The following is a 17227-nucleotide window of genomic DNA, read 5'->3' as shown; positions in this document are numbered from 1 at the left end:
ATAAAGTGAAAAATAAATTTCTCTCATTGTAAACTCACAATTCTGCAGTTTCCTTCCCCATAATAGCCATTGTCTTTTCAATCACGTGTGTATTCTCCCAAGGCATCTATCTAGATATAAGCATTTATATCTGTTGTTTAAACACAGATGACAGCATGCAGTGCATACTCCTGTTCCCTGATTTTTTTTTACTTAATATTTTAAATGACATTCTATATCTATAAAAGCAGACCTATTGTAGTCTTTTAAAATATTTTATTGACATAATATGTGTAAAAAAATATGCACATGTCAAATGTGTAACTAATTTTTTTTTTAGACAATGTATTTTTATTTTTTTTTATAAGAAGGTACTTTTTTTTTTAAGATTTATTTTTATTTATTTACTTATTTATACAAGCACTGAGTACAGTCAGAAGCGCAGGAGGGTGAGAGAATTCACCAGAGCCAGAGAGGGGAGCAGAGCAGGCAGAAGGACCGAAGTACACTGCTGAGGGGAGCAGCGGGCGGCAGGAGAGGTCTGCGCGCCATGTGGGACCCTCCTCCGGTGGCCGGGGAGCAGCTGGGGATCGAACCGGCGCTGCAGAGGCTGCGAGGCAGCTTCGCAACCCAGCGCTCAACCGCTGTGCCACCGGGGAGGCCCTGTGTAACTAATTTTTATAAACTGAACATAACTATGTAACTAGCATGCAGGTTAAAAAAAAGGGAAATCCAGGTAGTAACAGATATGTTAACACGTCTTCTATAAATGGACATTTAGGGTGTTTTCAGTCTTTTGCCTTATAGATAACATTGCAGTGAATATCCTTTCATATAGATCTTTGCACCTTGTACAATTGTATTTTTAGGGTAAGTTACTGGAAATAGAGTTAAAGTGTCAAAGAATATGTAATTTAAAATTTTGTATTTTGTCAAGATGTTTTAAAAGAAGTTGTATGCCAATTTAAACACCCTCCAAACAATGTGTGAAGTGTAAATAAGTCTTACTGATTTCTAAAAGTTGCTAACAGGAGAGAGAGAGATTCTCATCTGTAGGAATGGTGCAGGGAAATAATAACCTCTTTTTGTGGTTATTGATTACTATAAAACTCTTTGCCTTCCTTGTGAATTTGCCCCATCCTTTCCATTTTCCCATAATAGTTATGAACTTTTGTCTCCATTCCCATGGAAGGATAGATGGATAGTCTTTCTGGATTTCCTCTTGATTCCAGGAAGCTGTGGGACAGGCCCTTAACTAGTTATGTAGATGTTACCTGGGAAGGAAGTTGTAGCCACTCTCTGAGGCTGACAGGATGCCCCCTACCTGTATTTTTGGTTCCTAAGGAACCTGAGGTCAGGACCACTTGAATTTAGTCCTTTGGCCGCTGTGGTTGTTCAGAGTCTGGACTGGTCATGTCTAGCTTCCTTTCTGCTACCCCTGGTAGTTGCCAGACTGCGCCGGGAATGGGGATTGTTTTCATGATTGTCTCATAGCTGTAAAGCAGGAGCTAGAACTAGGGCAAGTTAAAATGCTTCAAACTTCACTGTTCATATTGAGATTAAGCCATTTTTCTTAAATAAATGCTGCCTTTCTCCAAGCCCTTGACTAGTTTCCAGAGTTCTGAAAAAATTGATCTGGCAATTTTTTCATTACTTTGGAGAAGGAGAGAGTTTTCGAGATTCATTATTTTTGCTGATATAATCAATCCAGTGTAGCTCTTTGGCAAAGCTATCCCCTGACAGCAGCAACTTCCCAAATCAATAATGCCAAGCTTGTTCAAGAAGTTACTGAGTCAGAGGAGGCAAGTAACACTCTTCCCAAATGAGGATGCAAGCATAGACCCTAAGCTGTTCTTTTCAAGGGAAAGGAGGGAGAGGGAACCATTATTTTTTGAGCATCTGCATACTAGATACATTGTACATGTACTCTCTGATCTAAGTCTCACAATGGCTGTGAGGTAGGAAATACTATCTTCATTTTTAAAATGAAGAATCTGAAGTGATAGGGATGAAATGCCACAGACCCCCAAAGCTACTAAGTGGCAGACCTGGAAAGGCATTCCTTTCTACCATATTTTTCATTTATTGGGTTGTCACCATGCGACTGCTACTTTTAATTGTTCTTGTTATTTAAGTATCAGTCAACTCTTTATGGTAGATTCTATTACTCCATTTAATTGAAGAGAGGTTGAACTATGGAGAACTGTATGGAGGTTTCTTGAACTACTAAACATAAAGCTTCCATATGATCCAACAATTCCACTGCTAGGTATTTACCCAAATGACACAGAAACAGTAATTCCAAAGGGCACCTGCGCCCCTATGTTTATAGCAGCACAATTTACAATAGCTAAGCTATGGAAGCAACCCAAATGCCCCAAAATAGATGACTGAATCAAGAAGATGTGGTACATATACACCATGGAATATTACTCAGCAATCAAAAAAATAAACACATGCAGTTTGCAGCAACATGGATGGAGCTAGAAGGGATCAAGCTCAGCGAAATAAGTCAGAAAGAAAAAGAAAAATACTGGATGGTCTCACTCATAGCAGGAATTTAGAAAACCTAAATAAGAGGCCAGGAAAAAGACTAATCAATACAAAGTATAAATCAAAATCAACAAGCAACTATAAACTAGAGACACACTACGGGGGGCGGTGGGGGCACGCAGGGAAAGGAAAGACGAGTCAAAATAAGGGGGGGAGGTGTAATTGCATGGGGAATATAACCAATATAATGCATACATTGTGCAAAGATGAAAAAAGATGTAAGAATTATATAAAATAAAATATTTAAATTAAAAAAATAAATAAAACTATAATCAAGTAAAAAAAAATAATTGAAGAGAGGTTGAGAGGATAGGCCTCTTGCCCAGGCTATCAGAGTCACTTCTGCTGCACTCTTTCACCCATACCAGCAAAGGATGTGCAGTGTTGCCTAGGACTAATGCATCCTTTTGGTAAAGATGCACTAAGGTAACCGCAACCTTTTTATATCCACTGCCAAGTTATTTGTGGTAAGTACCACACATCCTCTCCTGCTCAACTGCTGCAGGGGACCAACCAGTGCTATTTCTCAGATAAGGAACCTTCTGGTGTCTGAAGTCCTGAAGTGACCAAAGTCCTGATTACCCATGTCTCTGCTAGTAGAAAGAACACTAGAGTAAGAATTTTGGCTTGGCCCCTGAATTCAGCTCTCTGAAAACTTGTACCTCTTAGCACTTTCATTTTCTCTTCTGTGACTGGGTTATGAGATGATTATGCAAGGAATAAAATGCCTGCATTTTACTTGAATTTTTTAATGTGTTTTTTTTTTTTTTAAAGATTTTATTTATTTATACAAGCACTGGGTACAGTCAGAAGCGCGGGAGGGTGAGAGATTTCACCAGAGCAGAGCAGGGAACAGAATAGGCAGACTGATGAAATACACTGCTGAGGGAAGCAGTGGGCACTGCAGGAGAGGTCTGAGGGCCATGATGGGACCCTCGCCGGTGACCGGGGATCGAACCGGCGCTGCAGAGGCTGCGGGCAGCTTCGCAGCCCAGTGCTCAACCACTGCACCACCAGGGGAGGCCCTTTTTAATGTGTTTTTTAATGAGTTATGGTGGTTCATGTGTTAATACATACTTTGGGTACGTATGTTAGTTGTTTACTGATGGAATACCTAATCAAGGAAGTTTGATGATCATTGGTCTGTGAAACGAGGGGTTTGGCTGCTGTGTGTTCCATTGCCAACATTCTGTCACAATTTACCAGAAGGCTTTTTGCATTTGGTTTAGAAACCTGGCAGTGTTAACTCTGACTACTGTTAGCCTTAATATCTTTGGTTATCTTTCCCTTTTTCAAGTATTTCACTTAGTTGTAATCTCTTCAGCCAGATATGCCCCTGCTTCTCAGCAGTGCTGTGGTCTGCAGTTTCCAGAGTGTGTGCTGTTTTTCAGAAAGTAGCTTGTGGAACTGACAGAGTAGGTGGAGTAGTTATTGCTTATTTACAACCTAGCAGGCAGGGTCAAGGGCCCCATCCTATTCTCTTTGTGATGACTCACAATTGGAGAAAGTGGCAAGACTTTCTGACTGATTATCTTTATGGTCATGGAAACCTGAAGCCAAACTCAGGATGTTTCACGCTCCTAAAAGAATCTAAAAAACCGGAGCCAACTTGTTTTCTTTAGGATAAACTTCCTGATGATACACTCCTTCCATCTGAGGGGGCTCTATTGTCCTCCCCTGTCCAACTTTCCAGGCCCTTCCTTGGTGGGAAATAATACATGGTGCTTTCACTTGCCTTGCTTAAGACCCCTTTTTCTATAAACACTTTGTCACCGCCTTTGAAAGATTTCTAGTTAGCTATTTACCAAAGATTTTATATAATAGCTGTTAAAGGTCCTACTAGTAAGATATCTAACAAAATTGATGGAATTAATTCATTTAAATGCAGTACAACACCATTTAATGCGCTATGGAGAGAAACATGTGCTGCCAGTTATCTGTGACACTAGCAATTGTAAGATGCGTATTCATTTCATATATTAAAATGGGAAAAGTGTATTAATACCTATTAAAAATGGTAGTATTCTTTCCTACCTCTCAAGGGGGAGAGCTAAGATTTAAAAGACTAAGAATGCCAGGAGATACCCGAGAACCTAGAAATAAGCAAAGAAGGACATTGAAGGTAACTTCAAGGTGAAGCAATGGACAGGAATTTGTTATTGAAGAGGTTACCTAAAGATATTGGAGGAGTGGGCCTACCCTGGTGGCGCAGGGGTTGAGCGCTGGGTTGTGAGGCTGCCCGCAGCCTCTGCAGCGCCAGTTCGAACCCCGGCCTCCAGTAAGGGTCCCACAAAAAAAAAAAAAAGATATTGGAAGAATGAATGAAGGTTTAAATTCCTTTAATTCAACAAGTAGGTGAGAGTTTATTATGTGCAAGGAGTTACAGTGATTAAAAATATTAATGTATTTTTTAAAAGTTTGTAGTTTTTAATAACAGTTAATTAAGTTCACATTTCATAAAATGTGACTAGTTAATTTTACTTTTAAACAAACATACTCAATTTAATGGTAGTTCTCAAAATACCAACTCTCGCAGAAAAATGAAACAGTAACTCAACTCCCATGTGTAAACATTTTCAAAATAAGTTACAAAAATATTGCACTTTATTCCCGAATTCTTATTAAATAAGTCTTTTTCTCAAACATTTGACCATCTACAGAGATGATCAGTAGATGTTTCCATAAGTTATCCATAGGTGGATAACTAACTTATCAAATAAGTGATTGTAAAGCTTTCATGCTCTTGGCTAAAGAACATAATTCCGCACACTTCTGTCTCTGATTTTAACCACCATTAAAAGTAACGGTAGATGTGATTGCTTATTGAGAAGAGTAAACTGCTCTAAAGAAGTAAAAAAAATATGGGTCTGAGTGAAGGAAGTTAACTCCTTGAACATTTGCAAGTTTCCAGGAATTCTTTGATTCTACCATCCATGGCAATTTTGGTACTTTAAAAAACATTCATTTTACTTACTCCCTTACTCACTTTCCCCTCCAGATACTGGGTTGTCAGAAAAGTTTTGATGTATTTTTCCTATGTTTTTCAAGCAAAAATATGTCATGACTTTTCCGACAATCCAATATACATAGTACCTTTATGTAATTGTGGGAAGAATGTATTCAGGTGTGCTTTAGATCAGACTCAGTTCTTGTTTTTACTTCCCTAATTACAGGTATTTATTTTGTAGGAATCATAGCTGCAAATGTCTTTGTGTTCTGTTTATGGAGAGTACCTTCTCTGCAGCGGACAATGATCAGATACTTCACTTCCAATCCAGCGTCAAGTAAGTCTGACTTGGATTTTGACATAGAGGTAATATGAAAGAAATATGCTGTATGTTAATTTTCCACTAGAAAAATGAGTTATCAACAATTTTAAGCAAAATCCAGAGGGTAAGCTGAAAGCTCCTGAGAACAGGGACCTCATCTCTTACTGATATGCCATAGTGCCTAAATGTGCCTTGCATGTAGTAGATATATAAATTTTCTACTTTTGCACAGGAACAACTTGTTTTCATTGAACTGAGAATTTTATTGTTTATTTACTTAATAGAAATGAGATTTAAGATAGCTTATTACTGTACCTCCCTGTTGGCTCAAGGGGTTAAGGCACAACCTATGAAGCTATTCGCATCCACAGCCAGGGAGCAACTCACATGGCGCAGCAGACCTCTCCTGTCTCACCCGCTGCTCCCCTCAGCAGTGTATTTCAGTCTACCTGTTCTGTTCCCCACTCTGTCTCTGGTTAATCACCCCCCAAACCTCTGGCCTGTACCCCAATTCTTGTATGCATAAATAAATAAATAGATCTTTTAAAAATACATAAGATAGCTTGTTACCACTGTGAAAAATTTCTAAGTCATTTTATGTAAACGTGATAACTGATTCTGTTTTCCATGTTTGATTTGTTCATAATAATAATGAAAAAAGTCTAAAATAGAAAATTTTTACTGGCTGTGTGTTTCACAATGATCAGACCTTTTTTCTTTCTCTTGTAGAGGTCCTTTGTTCTCCAATGCTGCTGTCAACATTCAGTCATTTCTCCTTATTTCACATGGCAGCAAACATGTATGTTTTGTGGAGCTTCTCTTCCAGCATAGTAAACATTCTGGGTCAAGAGCAGTTCATGGCAGTGTACTTATCTGCAGGTAATAAGCTTTATTCTTGGGCCTTGAAAAATAGAGACATTCTCTGGAGAAAGGACAAAGGTAGTGATTATAGCCTCGCTGTATATATAGTAAGTACATATGTGTTTCAAATTGTATAAAGAGAAGTGTACCACAGACTTGGTGAAGCCGTTGTCTTTCCTTCCTCTCATTAAACTGATTTCCTCTTATATGAATTATTTAGGCTATTTAGTTTTGAATTAGTCAGGTTAGGTAAGAGTTAAGGTTTAGTGTAGAATTTAAACATCATTTGTATCTCACAAGGCATGGTTTTTTTAGCTCAGGGCTGCCTGTTTATATATAAGTGGTTCCCAGACTTCCCAGCTGTCTCAGTTATCTGTATCTTCAGCCCCATTCCCTCTGGTGTGTTTCGTTTCCAGAACACTTTAGATCAGAGCTATCCAATAAGCTTGTTGAGAATGAATTTATTTTGAGCCTTTATTGCATGTGTAAATGTTAGCATAGAGCCATCCTGGTCATGAGCCTGGAAATGTTATTTCCTTATTTCAACTAGAAAGTGGTGGTGTACTTTTCTAGGTTCTTAGTGGCTGCTAAGTGGGCAATGGTTGGTCAAATTTTACTTAACTCTCTGCTTACAAGCTTTACCTAATGAAAACTACAAGGCATAAAAATTTATTCCTAAAACCAATTCATTTAAAACAACATAGGGGGGGCCTCCCTGGTGGTGCAGGGGTTAAAGACAGCACTGTCAAGCTATTGCCAGCCACTGCAGCATGAGTTTGATGCCTGGCCTTGCCAGGGAGATACCCACATGGTGCAGCAGACCTCTCCTGTCTCGCCTGCTCATCTAATACTGCTGAATTTATAGGTAGGATAAGTATCTGTGCCTGCACACTTCCAGTGATCTAGGAAGAAATCTGACAGTCTCCGTGGGAACTATTTTTACCTCTCACTAAAATTGTTAAAATGTGACTTATTTTTCAGGTGTTATTTCTAATTTTGTCAGTTATGTATGTAAAGTCGCCACAGGAAGATATGGACCATCACTTGGTGCGGTAAGTATTTTAAATATAAGTATTTTAAATTTACTTTTTACTTCATTTGAAATAATTTCAAATGTACAAAAAACTTGCCCAAAAAGAGTTCCCATTCATGTACCCTCCACTACTGTTAAATACAAAACTATGCTACAATTACCAAAGCCAGGAAATTAACATTATATCAGTACTTTTAACTGCTCACTGTCTAATTTAGATTTTATACATTTGTAGACCTCTGTAAATTTTAGATGATAGCTTTCAACCATGGGTTATTTATATATACTTACTGGAACAGATTATTATCTGTCAGAGGGAGTAGTCAAGGACAGTGGGTATCCAATCCCCATAAACCAGAGAGACTAAACTAGCATTGGAAAATTCTAACCAATTACACATTTGAATCTGGCACTCTGTCCTATTTAGACAATATTTTAGCATCTGCTATGAGACTAGACTACTAGACACTGCTAGAGACTGGGGATGCTGCCAGTGAGCAAGATGATCAAAATCTCTGCCCTCTGGAACTTATGTTCTGGGTACTTTAAAAAACTGCAAATATGTTTTCTTTTGAGTTTAATGGCAGATTTCTAGGCACATGGAAATCTTTACATAATATTTCTTTAAAGAGTACACTTCAGGGCCTCCCTGGTGGCACAAGGAGTTAAGTCTCAGCACTATAGGGATCAACCCACATGGCGCAGCAGACCTCAGTGCCTTGCCCTCTGCTCCCCACAGCAGTATATTTCAGTCAGTCTGCTGTTCTGTTCCCCGCTTTGTCTCTGGTGAATCCTCTCACCGCCCCCCACACCTCTGGCCTGTACCCCAGTTCTTGTATGCATACATAAATCTTTAAAAAATAATAATAAAGTACACTTCAAGTTCTACATATTTAAATTCTAGTGGACTTAAATGCATTCAAATAGGGAATTTCTTAGTGAAAGGAATTCTTAAAAGTTTCAATTTTGAAAAAGAATCCTTATGTAAAATAATCATCCCCTAACTTGCGTGCTCTTCAGATTTATATATACTTTATTTTTTTGCCTATATCTTGTCTATGACTAGCATGCTTTCTTAACTTAAATGCTCCCTGTTTTTATGGACTATCTTGTCTTCTGTGTAAAATTTGGTGTTGGTATAATTTATATATTTTAAATCATATTCTCTACCTTATTTGTCAACTAATCACCTGTTATATGAAGGCAGTGAGGAACACTAGAATGAATAAGAAGTATATACTGAAAGAGTTGAGTATGCTCTAGAAGACTAGGGGTTCTGAGACAGAGGAGACTTTTCTCAGTAGCTAAGAGGATCTGGGCATTTTTATATGCCCTCAGACAATTGTTGCTTATATTTCACAGGTATGAAACTGAAGTCCAAGAGAGTATGGCAGCATGTATTTGGAATTAGATTGGGTTTGAATCTTAGCTCTACCACTTCTCTGTGATTCCTAGAAGTATTACATTACCTCTCTGAACCCTATTTTCCCCATATAAAATGGTGATAACACACCTATTTCTGATTGGCAGTGCAAGTATGTTTAGAATGCTTACTACAGCAAGGCACATGTAGGAAGAAATGTGGAAAAGGAAGTTCAACCATCAGTATCTTGTAAGTGGCATGGCAGGATAAAATTATCATCCCCCAGTACTTTAATTCATCCATGATTAAATCTAAAGAAAACAATTTACTTAGTATAATGGTATTTGTAATGAGAAATCTGGAAAGGAAGCTCTGTGCTTACCTAGAAATTTGTGGCGCAGAGACTTTCTGGAGCAAGTACTGCTATTTTAGACATTGTAATTACTAAGCACTTGCATGTTGAGTTTTTCACGTTTCCCCCCATGTGTTCACTTGCAGTCGGGCGCGATCATGACCGTCCTTGCAGCTGTCTGCACTAAGATCCCAGATGGGAGGCTCGCCATTATCTTCCTTCCAATGTTCACATTCACAGCAGGGAATGTGAGTAGAAATGCTGGGGACAGTGGTGATGTTTTTGTATTGACCGAATTCTTGCCCTTATATTAGAAATGTCAGTGCTAGAGGAATCAAAGTTGTACCGGTTCTGTTCTCTTTTGCTGGCTTTCAGGCCCTAAAAGCCATTATCGCCATGGATACAGCAGGAATGATCCTAGGATGGAAATTTTTTGATCATGCAGCGCATCTCGGGGGAGCTCTCTTTGGAATGTAAGTTTGAATGTAATCCATTGCTAAGCTGCTTTCTGGGGTCATCTTCCTTGCCCCCCAAGGAAGGCAGTTAGCTCTGTGGTAGAAGAAGGAGCAAATGGAGTTTTGAGGGGGAGGAAACCTTAGCATGCTTTCTTTAGGCTTTGCTCAGTTTCCCCATGTGATGTCAGCCCTGCCCCTACTTCGGTCTTTTGTAGGGAGAGACTAGCTCTAACCTCAAGTCACCCCATCACCTGATCTGACATGGTCCCTAGCCCCTCTTAGAAATGGTTCCCAGCACCCCAATCTGTTCTGTCCCTCCTTTCAGGCCTTATTGCCGTCCTCTACCCAACTACTTCACTGACCTCCAACTCACCAGGCAGATATACCAGAGCTGTTGGGCGGAGCTGTTCCCTGCACATAGCGAGTGTGCACAGTGAATGTGCATCTTCGCTGTGGGACTAGAGTATGGCCAACAACCAGTAGTGACCACTTCCCAAACATCTGTTATATGCCACACTGCCAATAATCTTTTTTTTACAGACCAGAGGTGTGGGGGGGGTGAGAGGATTCACCAGAGACAGAGTGGGGAACAGAACAGGCAGATTGACTGAAGTACACTGCTAAGGGGAGCAGTGGACGAGACAGGGGAGGTCTACTGCACCATGTGGGTTGCTCCCTGGCCAGCCGGGGGTTGAACTCATACTGCAGAGGCTGCGGACGGCTTCATAGGTTGTGTCTTAACTAAGCCCTTGTGCTACCAGGGAGGCCCCGTAGGTTGTGTCTTAACCCCTTGCACCGCCAGGTAGGCCCACACAGGCAATGATCTTACATTATACTATCATCACCTCTGATTACTGATAGGAAATGATCTTTCCCAGCTCAAACAGCTCTTAAGTAGCAGAACAGAGATTTTTTTTTTTACATTTTAAAAGGACAGGTTTATTAGGAAAAGGAGAGAGAAAGAGAGAGGCACCTGCATAGTCGCAGGTGGGCAGAAAAGCTGCTAGAGCAGAGATTTAAACCCACATCCAAAGCCCTTCCTGCCCCCGTCACACTATATTGAGTATAACTAGCTGCATTGTGGTTGTTCAGTGCCCTCGCAGTTCTGTCATGGCACGTCCTCAGGACGCCTAGAGCCCAGCTGACCACAGTGTCCCTTCAGCAGAGTTTTCACTCCTCTGACGTGCTAGGTCCTGTGGTGACTTGTTTCTTCTTCCATAGATGTTGCCTTTGCCCTCACTTGGTTTTTGCTTTGTTTAATGACAATGAAAACTTAAGTTTCTTAATTTTAAAAAAAAGGTAGAAAAATCTATTCTAAATGGAGCAGTTTTGCCCAGTAGGCGGTGGAACTAAATGCCATTATGCCTTTTATAATTTTCAGTGATGATTAAAGAATAGCATATGTGAGTTCTAGCTTTAACAGCAGCACATTATAAATAGTAGAAACTGACCTGATATTACAGTATGAGAAACACAAAGACTTACGAAAAGGGGTTCTGTTTTATGAACTCTAAATTTATCTGGCTCCTTCCAAGTATAAAGGGTCTTCTCCCCAGCGGGATTTTATTCTTCTGAACTATAGTTAGATGACCTTTTTCCATTTTGAAAATAATTGGATCAAATGAATTTTGAAGTTTAGGATCTAACAGGTATCATTTCTCTTTGCTATTTCTGATTTCAGCTATTTTTCCTTTACTCTAGATCGCAGTCAAACCCAGACTTCATCTTTTCTAACATCTTTAATATAGATTTAGTAATCTGAACTTTTATTTTTTTAGTTTTTGCTGATGGTAAAGCTCCCACTGGTGTCCTACTGCACATATCCTTGACTTAATATCCTCAACCAAGCTGTACAGTCTTCATGCTGGCCTGCGACAATGTTTGTAGCTAACGTAAACATACACTGGATATTTTCTCTGTGCCTAACTAAGCTAAGGGCTGCCCCTGCTTCTGTCCCTTGTAATATTCTTCTAAGGATTTGATTTATTTGCTGTCTAACTGACAACATGACATTGTATTCATCTTAGGTGTTTGGCATAATGATCTATGGTTGTGAAGGATCACCACAAGTCTAGGCAGCATCCATCACCGCACAGCTACAGTTTTTATTCTCGTGATGAAATCTTTTAAGATTTACTCATAACTTTCAAGTGTGTGATACAGTATTGTTATGATCACCAGCTGTACAGCGCCTTCCTGGCACTTACTCTCTTTCAACTGAAAGTTTGCACTTTCTGGACTAATACTCTTAAAGTCCTCTTAAAATTTAATACTTTTACACAAAGGAAACTGTTTAAAAGAAGGGAACTTGTCCAAGGTCACAGAGCTCACATGAGCCCTGGAGTTGCAGACAGAGCACTAACTGTGCGGCTGCTGCAGCAGCAAAACAATACCTCAGAAGTGGTCACTTTGAGGTGTTCTAATTTTAATTTAGCCCAATGACCAGTTACATTTGGACTGATGAGTATACTCAGAACAGTGTACCTGTAAAATAAAGTGTCTCCCCAGATCTTTTAAATCAGCTTATTTCAGAGTCTCTTTATTAATGGGCAGTTCCCAACAAGTGATTCATTTCTTGTGAGAGTTTTACAATTGCATTTGAATCTCTTGTTCTAAGTTCACCAGAGAATTTAACTCAAAAGAATTTTGTTAGATGCCTATGAATTTGCATGCTTTTAAAAAGCCATTTTCTATAAATTTACTGTTTTTTCTTTAACTTTTAAAATTTTAAAGGTGACTCTGATTTTAACTAAAATTTAACTGTATACATGTATAGATTAACTGTGGTGAATATTTAGATTCAGGTATAATTCAAGCCCTTTATTATAGAAAAACACACGTTAAGAACGTTAAATATGTTAAAACACTAAACTGCTATTCTTATGTGAATTGGAGCCAGATAGAGCAGTGATTTTTTTGTTTGTTCGTTTTGTGTTTTGGTTTTTTTTAGTTAGGTGTCTGGGAGATGCAAAGATCAACAAAATATGGTCTCTGCCTCAGGGAACATGAAATCTGTTTGGGAACAATCAGGGCCAAAATAAAGGTTTCAATAATAAAAATTTTGATTAACAGACATTCCAAATCACCCCTACCTCCTCCAGAAACCCTCCCAGCCTTCCGCCAGCCCTGGAAGGGGGAGCTAGGTGCCTTCTCTGAGTTCTCCTTGGGGTCTGTGCGGCCCTTTGAGTAGCGCACCCGGCCTCAGTAGCTGGGACCTGTGGGCTGCTCTCATTTGTGCTCGCTCTTTTCCTTGCCTGTGGTTGCTGCTCAGAGTACAGGCTTTGGGATCAGATTTGGGTTCTAGTCTCTGTTCTGGCAGTTCCTAGTTGTGCACGCTGAGCAAGTTAAGTTATAAATCTCTCAGTGATTCAGCTTCCTCACCTCATTACTGCTGGTAACTTTTAGGCCGTTTTTAACAGGAAGGTGGGGATTTGAGCTGTATTTTAAAGGGCGGGCAGAGCTTGGGATCAGCAGACCACCTTGGTATAGCCCTGCAAGAGATGACAAATGGCATTTAAGCTATGATAGCCATCCTCAGTAGTCTCTCATGCTGACATTTCTTATCCTTAGTAAAAGGAGTCAGAGTATAGCATCACTCAGACTCGTGAGTCCTTAATTGACCACTTAGAAGCTGTTAGCACCTCAGGCAAATGACTTCCTCTCAGACTTGGGTTCTTCAAGTCTGTGGTAACCCATGTGAGTCAAAAGTGTAGCGTGTGTGAAGTACCCACACCTGTCAGCGTTCACAGGCGGGCCCATCTGACTTTGTCCCTTTACATACTATGTATGTGAGAGGTAAGCCGTACTCTGTAAATCATTGAGTTACATTAAATCAGTTAGCCAGCTATTATAATAAGGTAGATAGTAATTGGCAGTGGCATTCCATTTTTAAAATGTCAACCTGATTTCACCACAGCACTCCAATTTGTATGTCATACTGTTTGAATGTTGGTTTGTTTTTCTTTCCCCCAGATGGTATATTACTTATGGTCATGAACTCATCTGGAAGAACAGGGAGCCTCTAGTGAAAATTTGGCATGAAATGAGAACGAATGGCCCCAAAAAAGGAGGTGGCGGCTCTAAGTAACTGGAGTTGGTCAGCACCTGCGCATCTGCTTTGCGCGGCCTGAAACCCCGGAAGCCTCAGCCCCGGAGCGACCTCATCTTCGCTCCTGCCTGGAAGATAGCCAGCACCCAGTCTCCCCTGCATGTCTTTCTCGAAAGTGAATTATGACAAAGTTGTGAAATAAAGGTTTATATCTCTAGTTTGTAAACAAAGGGTGTGCATCTTGTTTTGAAGAGCACCTTGCTGCCGTTACGCCTACACGGTCAGAGCCGGGAGCCAGGGCAGGGCCCATGGGGAGAGACCTGCTTGTGTTGTGCGTTGGCTCGCGCGTCTCTGCTCCTTTTACTGACTTGCCCACCCCTGGCTTTCCTCCGCTGACAGATAAACGCTGAGAACATCTCCTCTCTGGCATGGCCTGAAATAACTGCGGTATTTTCTAAATTTTCCCAAGAAAGGTAATGTTTTCTGGCAGTGAGTGGCATATACAACAAGCTATTTTTAGGATTTGCTTTCTAGGTTAAAATTGTAGCTAAATTAAGAGTCAGAAGGAAGTATCTTGGATAAATTCAGACTGGAGTCTGAGCCTAATTGCATCTTAGGAATCGAAGCGTCTTGCTGAAACAGATAGTGGCCAGCGTCAGGGCGCCGCCCACTTCTTAACCTTGTAGTTGAAATTCTAGGAAACGTAATTGAGAATTAAGTTTTTCTTGAAAGGATTTCCAGAAGAGATTTTAGTCTTATGGTCATTTCAAAAGTTTTTGCGAAATCTCAAGCCTCTGCTCTGGGGAGGCTCTGGCTGGGCGGCGCGGGCACTGAGCATCAGCTCTAGGGAAAGGAGCCGGAGCCTCGCCCCCTCACCCTGTGCCCGGCCCACAGGGACTGTCCAGGATCTGGCAGTTCCTTTTTCCACCAAACCAGATTTTCCTACTGTGAAGTACCAGCTATTACAGGCAGAGGATTCTATTCTAAACTGTCATTTATAGGAGAGGATTTTTTTTTTTTCCTTTTGGGGAGAGAATTTTTTGAGCCAGCCCTCATTTTGCCAGTAAGGATCTAGGGCAGGCAGGTGTGTGTGTGTGTGTGTGTGTGTGTGTGTGTGTGTGTGAGAGAGAGAGAGAGAGAGAGAGAGAGAGAGAGCACGAACATGTGCTGCCCAAGGTCACGCTGATGTGTTTTCACATTTCTGAATACTAATGCTAATCCTGTGACATACAGATGCGGCAAGAAGTGTTTTGCAGAGATGGGAGGCTGAGATCACATGGACGTCCATATGGAGTCCAAAATGAAATTCATGTCTTACCGTGGGCAGGCCAGGAAAACAGATGAAGACACATTTCTCTGCCTGCTTTGGGGTGGTTAGGGAAGGAAAATTTAGAAGGTCAAATCCCCAAAGCATTTCCTTGTTCATAATACCCCTTGATGCTGGAGACTTTGAAGAGTGTAGTGTTTTCTGGAGGGACCTTGAAAGTCAGAGACCACCCAGCTCTGGAAGCCCAAGCATTAGTGTCATCCTGTGTGGTTGTTCTCCCTCCTTTGCCCACTGGGATATTGTACCTGGTCATCTCCACTTCTCTGCTGACACAGATCACCCCACAATACTCTGCCAGGCGCATGTGCCTCTCAGGCTGTGCATCTCCACTGCTTAAGTGTGGGGTCCCCTGGAATGCACCCCCTAGTTGCAGTTTTCTCTCATTCTATATACACTTCTTGAGTGAGTGCACTTGGGGCTTGTTACCTTCAAGAAGATGTCTTCTGAGCATGGCACTCACTGAATATCTCAGTACCTAGTAAATGTGTCTTTGGCATGCTAGGCATGGTTTTAGGTACTGTGTAAGCCCCCCAAATGTCACTCCTGGCTTATTTATACAATCCAGCTCCTCTCTGCTCCCAGTGCCTGCTTTACTTCAGTCCCTCATCTCTAACCTGGTCTGTGAGACTCTTCTCCAGCTGATCTCTAAAATGTCTCTTTATGGCCACAGAGTGCTATAAACACCAGTCATTCTCTGCTGCTGCCTAGGAAAACTTCAATCTCCTTAGTGGTGCCACTAAAGCCCCCCATGGTCCAGCCTCTGCTGCCTCTGGTGTACCCTTCCCCATCCCAGCCACCCTCCTTCACTCCAGGTGGGCAGTCTGCCTCCTACTTCCTGCTGTTCCCGATTCCAGCTCACAGCTCCGTGCCAGCAATGTCCAAGCACAGAGGGAGGTTTTACTTCTTTGTTGTTTGAAGTAAAACCGAGAACTGCATTTTGTTTTCTGCAGGATATTTTAGTCATCATATTTTCTGGGTGCAGGACCCTGGTTCAGGGTGTTTTCACAAAGGTACCTCAGAGGTATGTAATCAGGGATTCTTTGTGGGTGCGGGGCTGTGACTCTGGCTAAGACAGGCAATGGTTTGGGAGAGGAATCTGGATTCTCACTGGCGGGAGCTGTGCTGCAGTCCTCTGAAATGCAGATGGGAGAGGCCAAGAATGTGCTTGATACTGAGCGCTGGATAATTAATGCTGTCTCAACAGCATTATTAGTAATTGATCTGCAAAGCACACCAAACACATTTGTCAAATATTCAGGGAGCTTTTTGACAGTAACCAGGAAGTTGTTGCTGATGCTTTGTCATGCACTAAACTGACCTTTCCCTGGATGATTAACCAGGCTTTGCTCTGCAGTGAATGCAAATGCATGCACAGAGGCTGGGGGGCTTGCATAGCACAGTGGCCAAAGATTTGTAGCACCTTTCTAAAGCTAACTGAATTCCCCCCCCCCCCAAGTGACTTTTTAAAGCCTTTGTGGTCATGCTTTAAAACTGGAAATTTTAAAATTAGGGGAAAGTCGATTGAAAGATAATGCCAATTCTCAACGAAAACTGGATTGGTTATCACAAATTTAGCACAGTAAAGGCAGAGAGTCTGTGACTCGCAGTCAGATTCTAACACGTGTTCTCGGGGATCCCTTTGACCCCCTCATCACTGCACCTCCCCTCTGTGCCCCCGGTGCGCGCGAGCCCCTGCGGTGCAGCCTGGCACAACCCCTGCGCCTGGGTGCTGAGAGCGATCAGCCAGGAATTCTCCTCGCCCGGCCCTCGGCCTCTCGAAGCCAGAACCGGTTTATAAGAGCATTCAGGGAACTTTGGATTCAATTAATAAAATATTCTTCAAGTTGGACACTTGTGAATCCCTCTAGGCGGCTCCAACCCTCCCCCCTCCCCGCCTGGGCACTCCCGCTTCTGCGCCCCTCCAGCCCCGGCTCTCCCCCGCCCGGCGCCCCCTCCAGCCTTGAGCCTCAGGACTGTCCCCAGCCCC

The 17227-nt window shown here is 41.5% G+C and overlaps 1 protein-coding gene across 1 annotated transcript in view; it reads left to right on the top strand.

The window, feature by feature from the left end:
* The window catches only part of PARL (presenilin associated rhomboid like), a 31283-nt gene extending 17149 nt beyond the window's left edge, over positions 1 to 14134 (top strand). Inside the window, exons 5-10 of the mRNA XM_037525183.2 lie at positions 5721 to 5816; positions 6531 to 6680; positions 7644 to 7714; positions 9557 to 9658; positions 9786 to 9883; positions 13838 to 14134. Of these exons, the coding sequence (XP_037381080.1) occupies positions 5721 to 5816; positions 6531 to 6680; positions 7644 to 7714; positions 9557 to 9658; positions 9786 to 9883; positions 13838 to 13952 (632 nt within the window). The 3' untranslated portion in view covers positions 13953 to 14134. The remainder of the gene's footprint in view (positions 1 to 5720; positions 5817 to 6530; positions 6681 to 7643; positions 7715 to 9556; positions 9659 to 9785; positions 9884 to 13837) is intronic.
* The last annotated feature ends 3093 nt before the right edge of the window (positions 14135 to 17227 follow it).

The sequence above is a fragment of the Talpa occidentalis genome, unplaced genomic scaffold (genome assembly GCF_014898055.3).
Source record: "Talpa occidentalis isolate TD23 unplaced genomic scaffold, MPIMG_talOcc4v2.1 talOcc4.4, whole genome shotgun sequence".
In the NCBI taxonomy this organism is placed as follows: Eukaryota; Metazoa; Chordata; class Mammalia; order Eulipotyphla; family Talpidae; genus Talpa; species Talpa occidentalis.
Note: the sequence above shows the minus strand (reverse complement) of the source record. Positions and strands in the feature narration are given on the sequence as shown.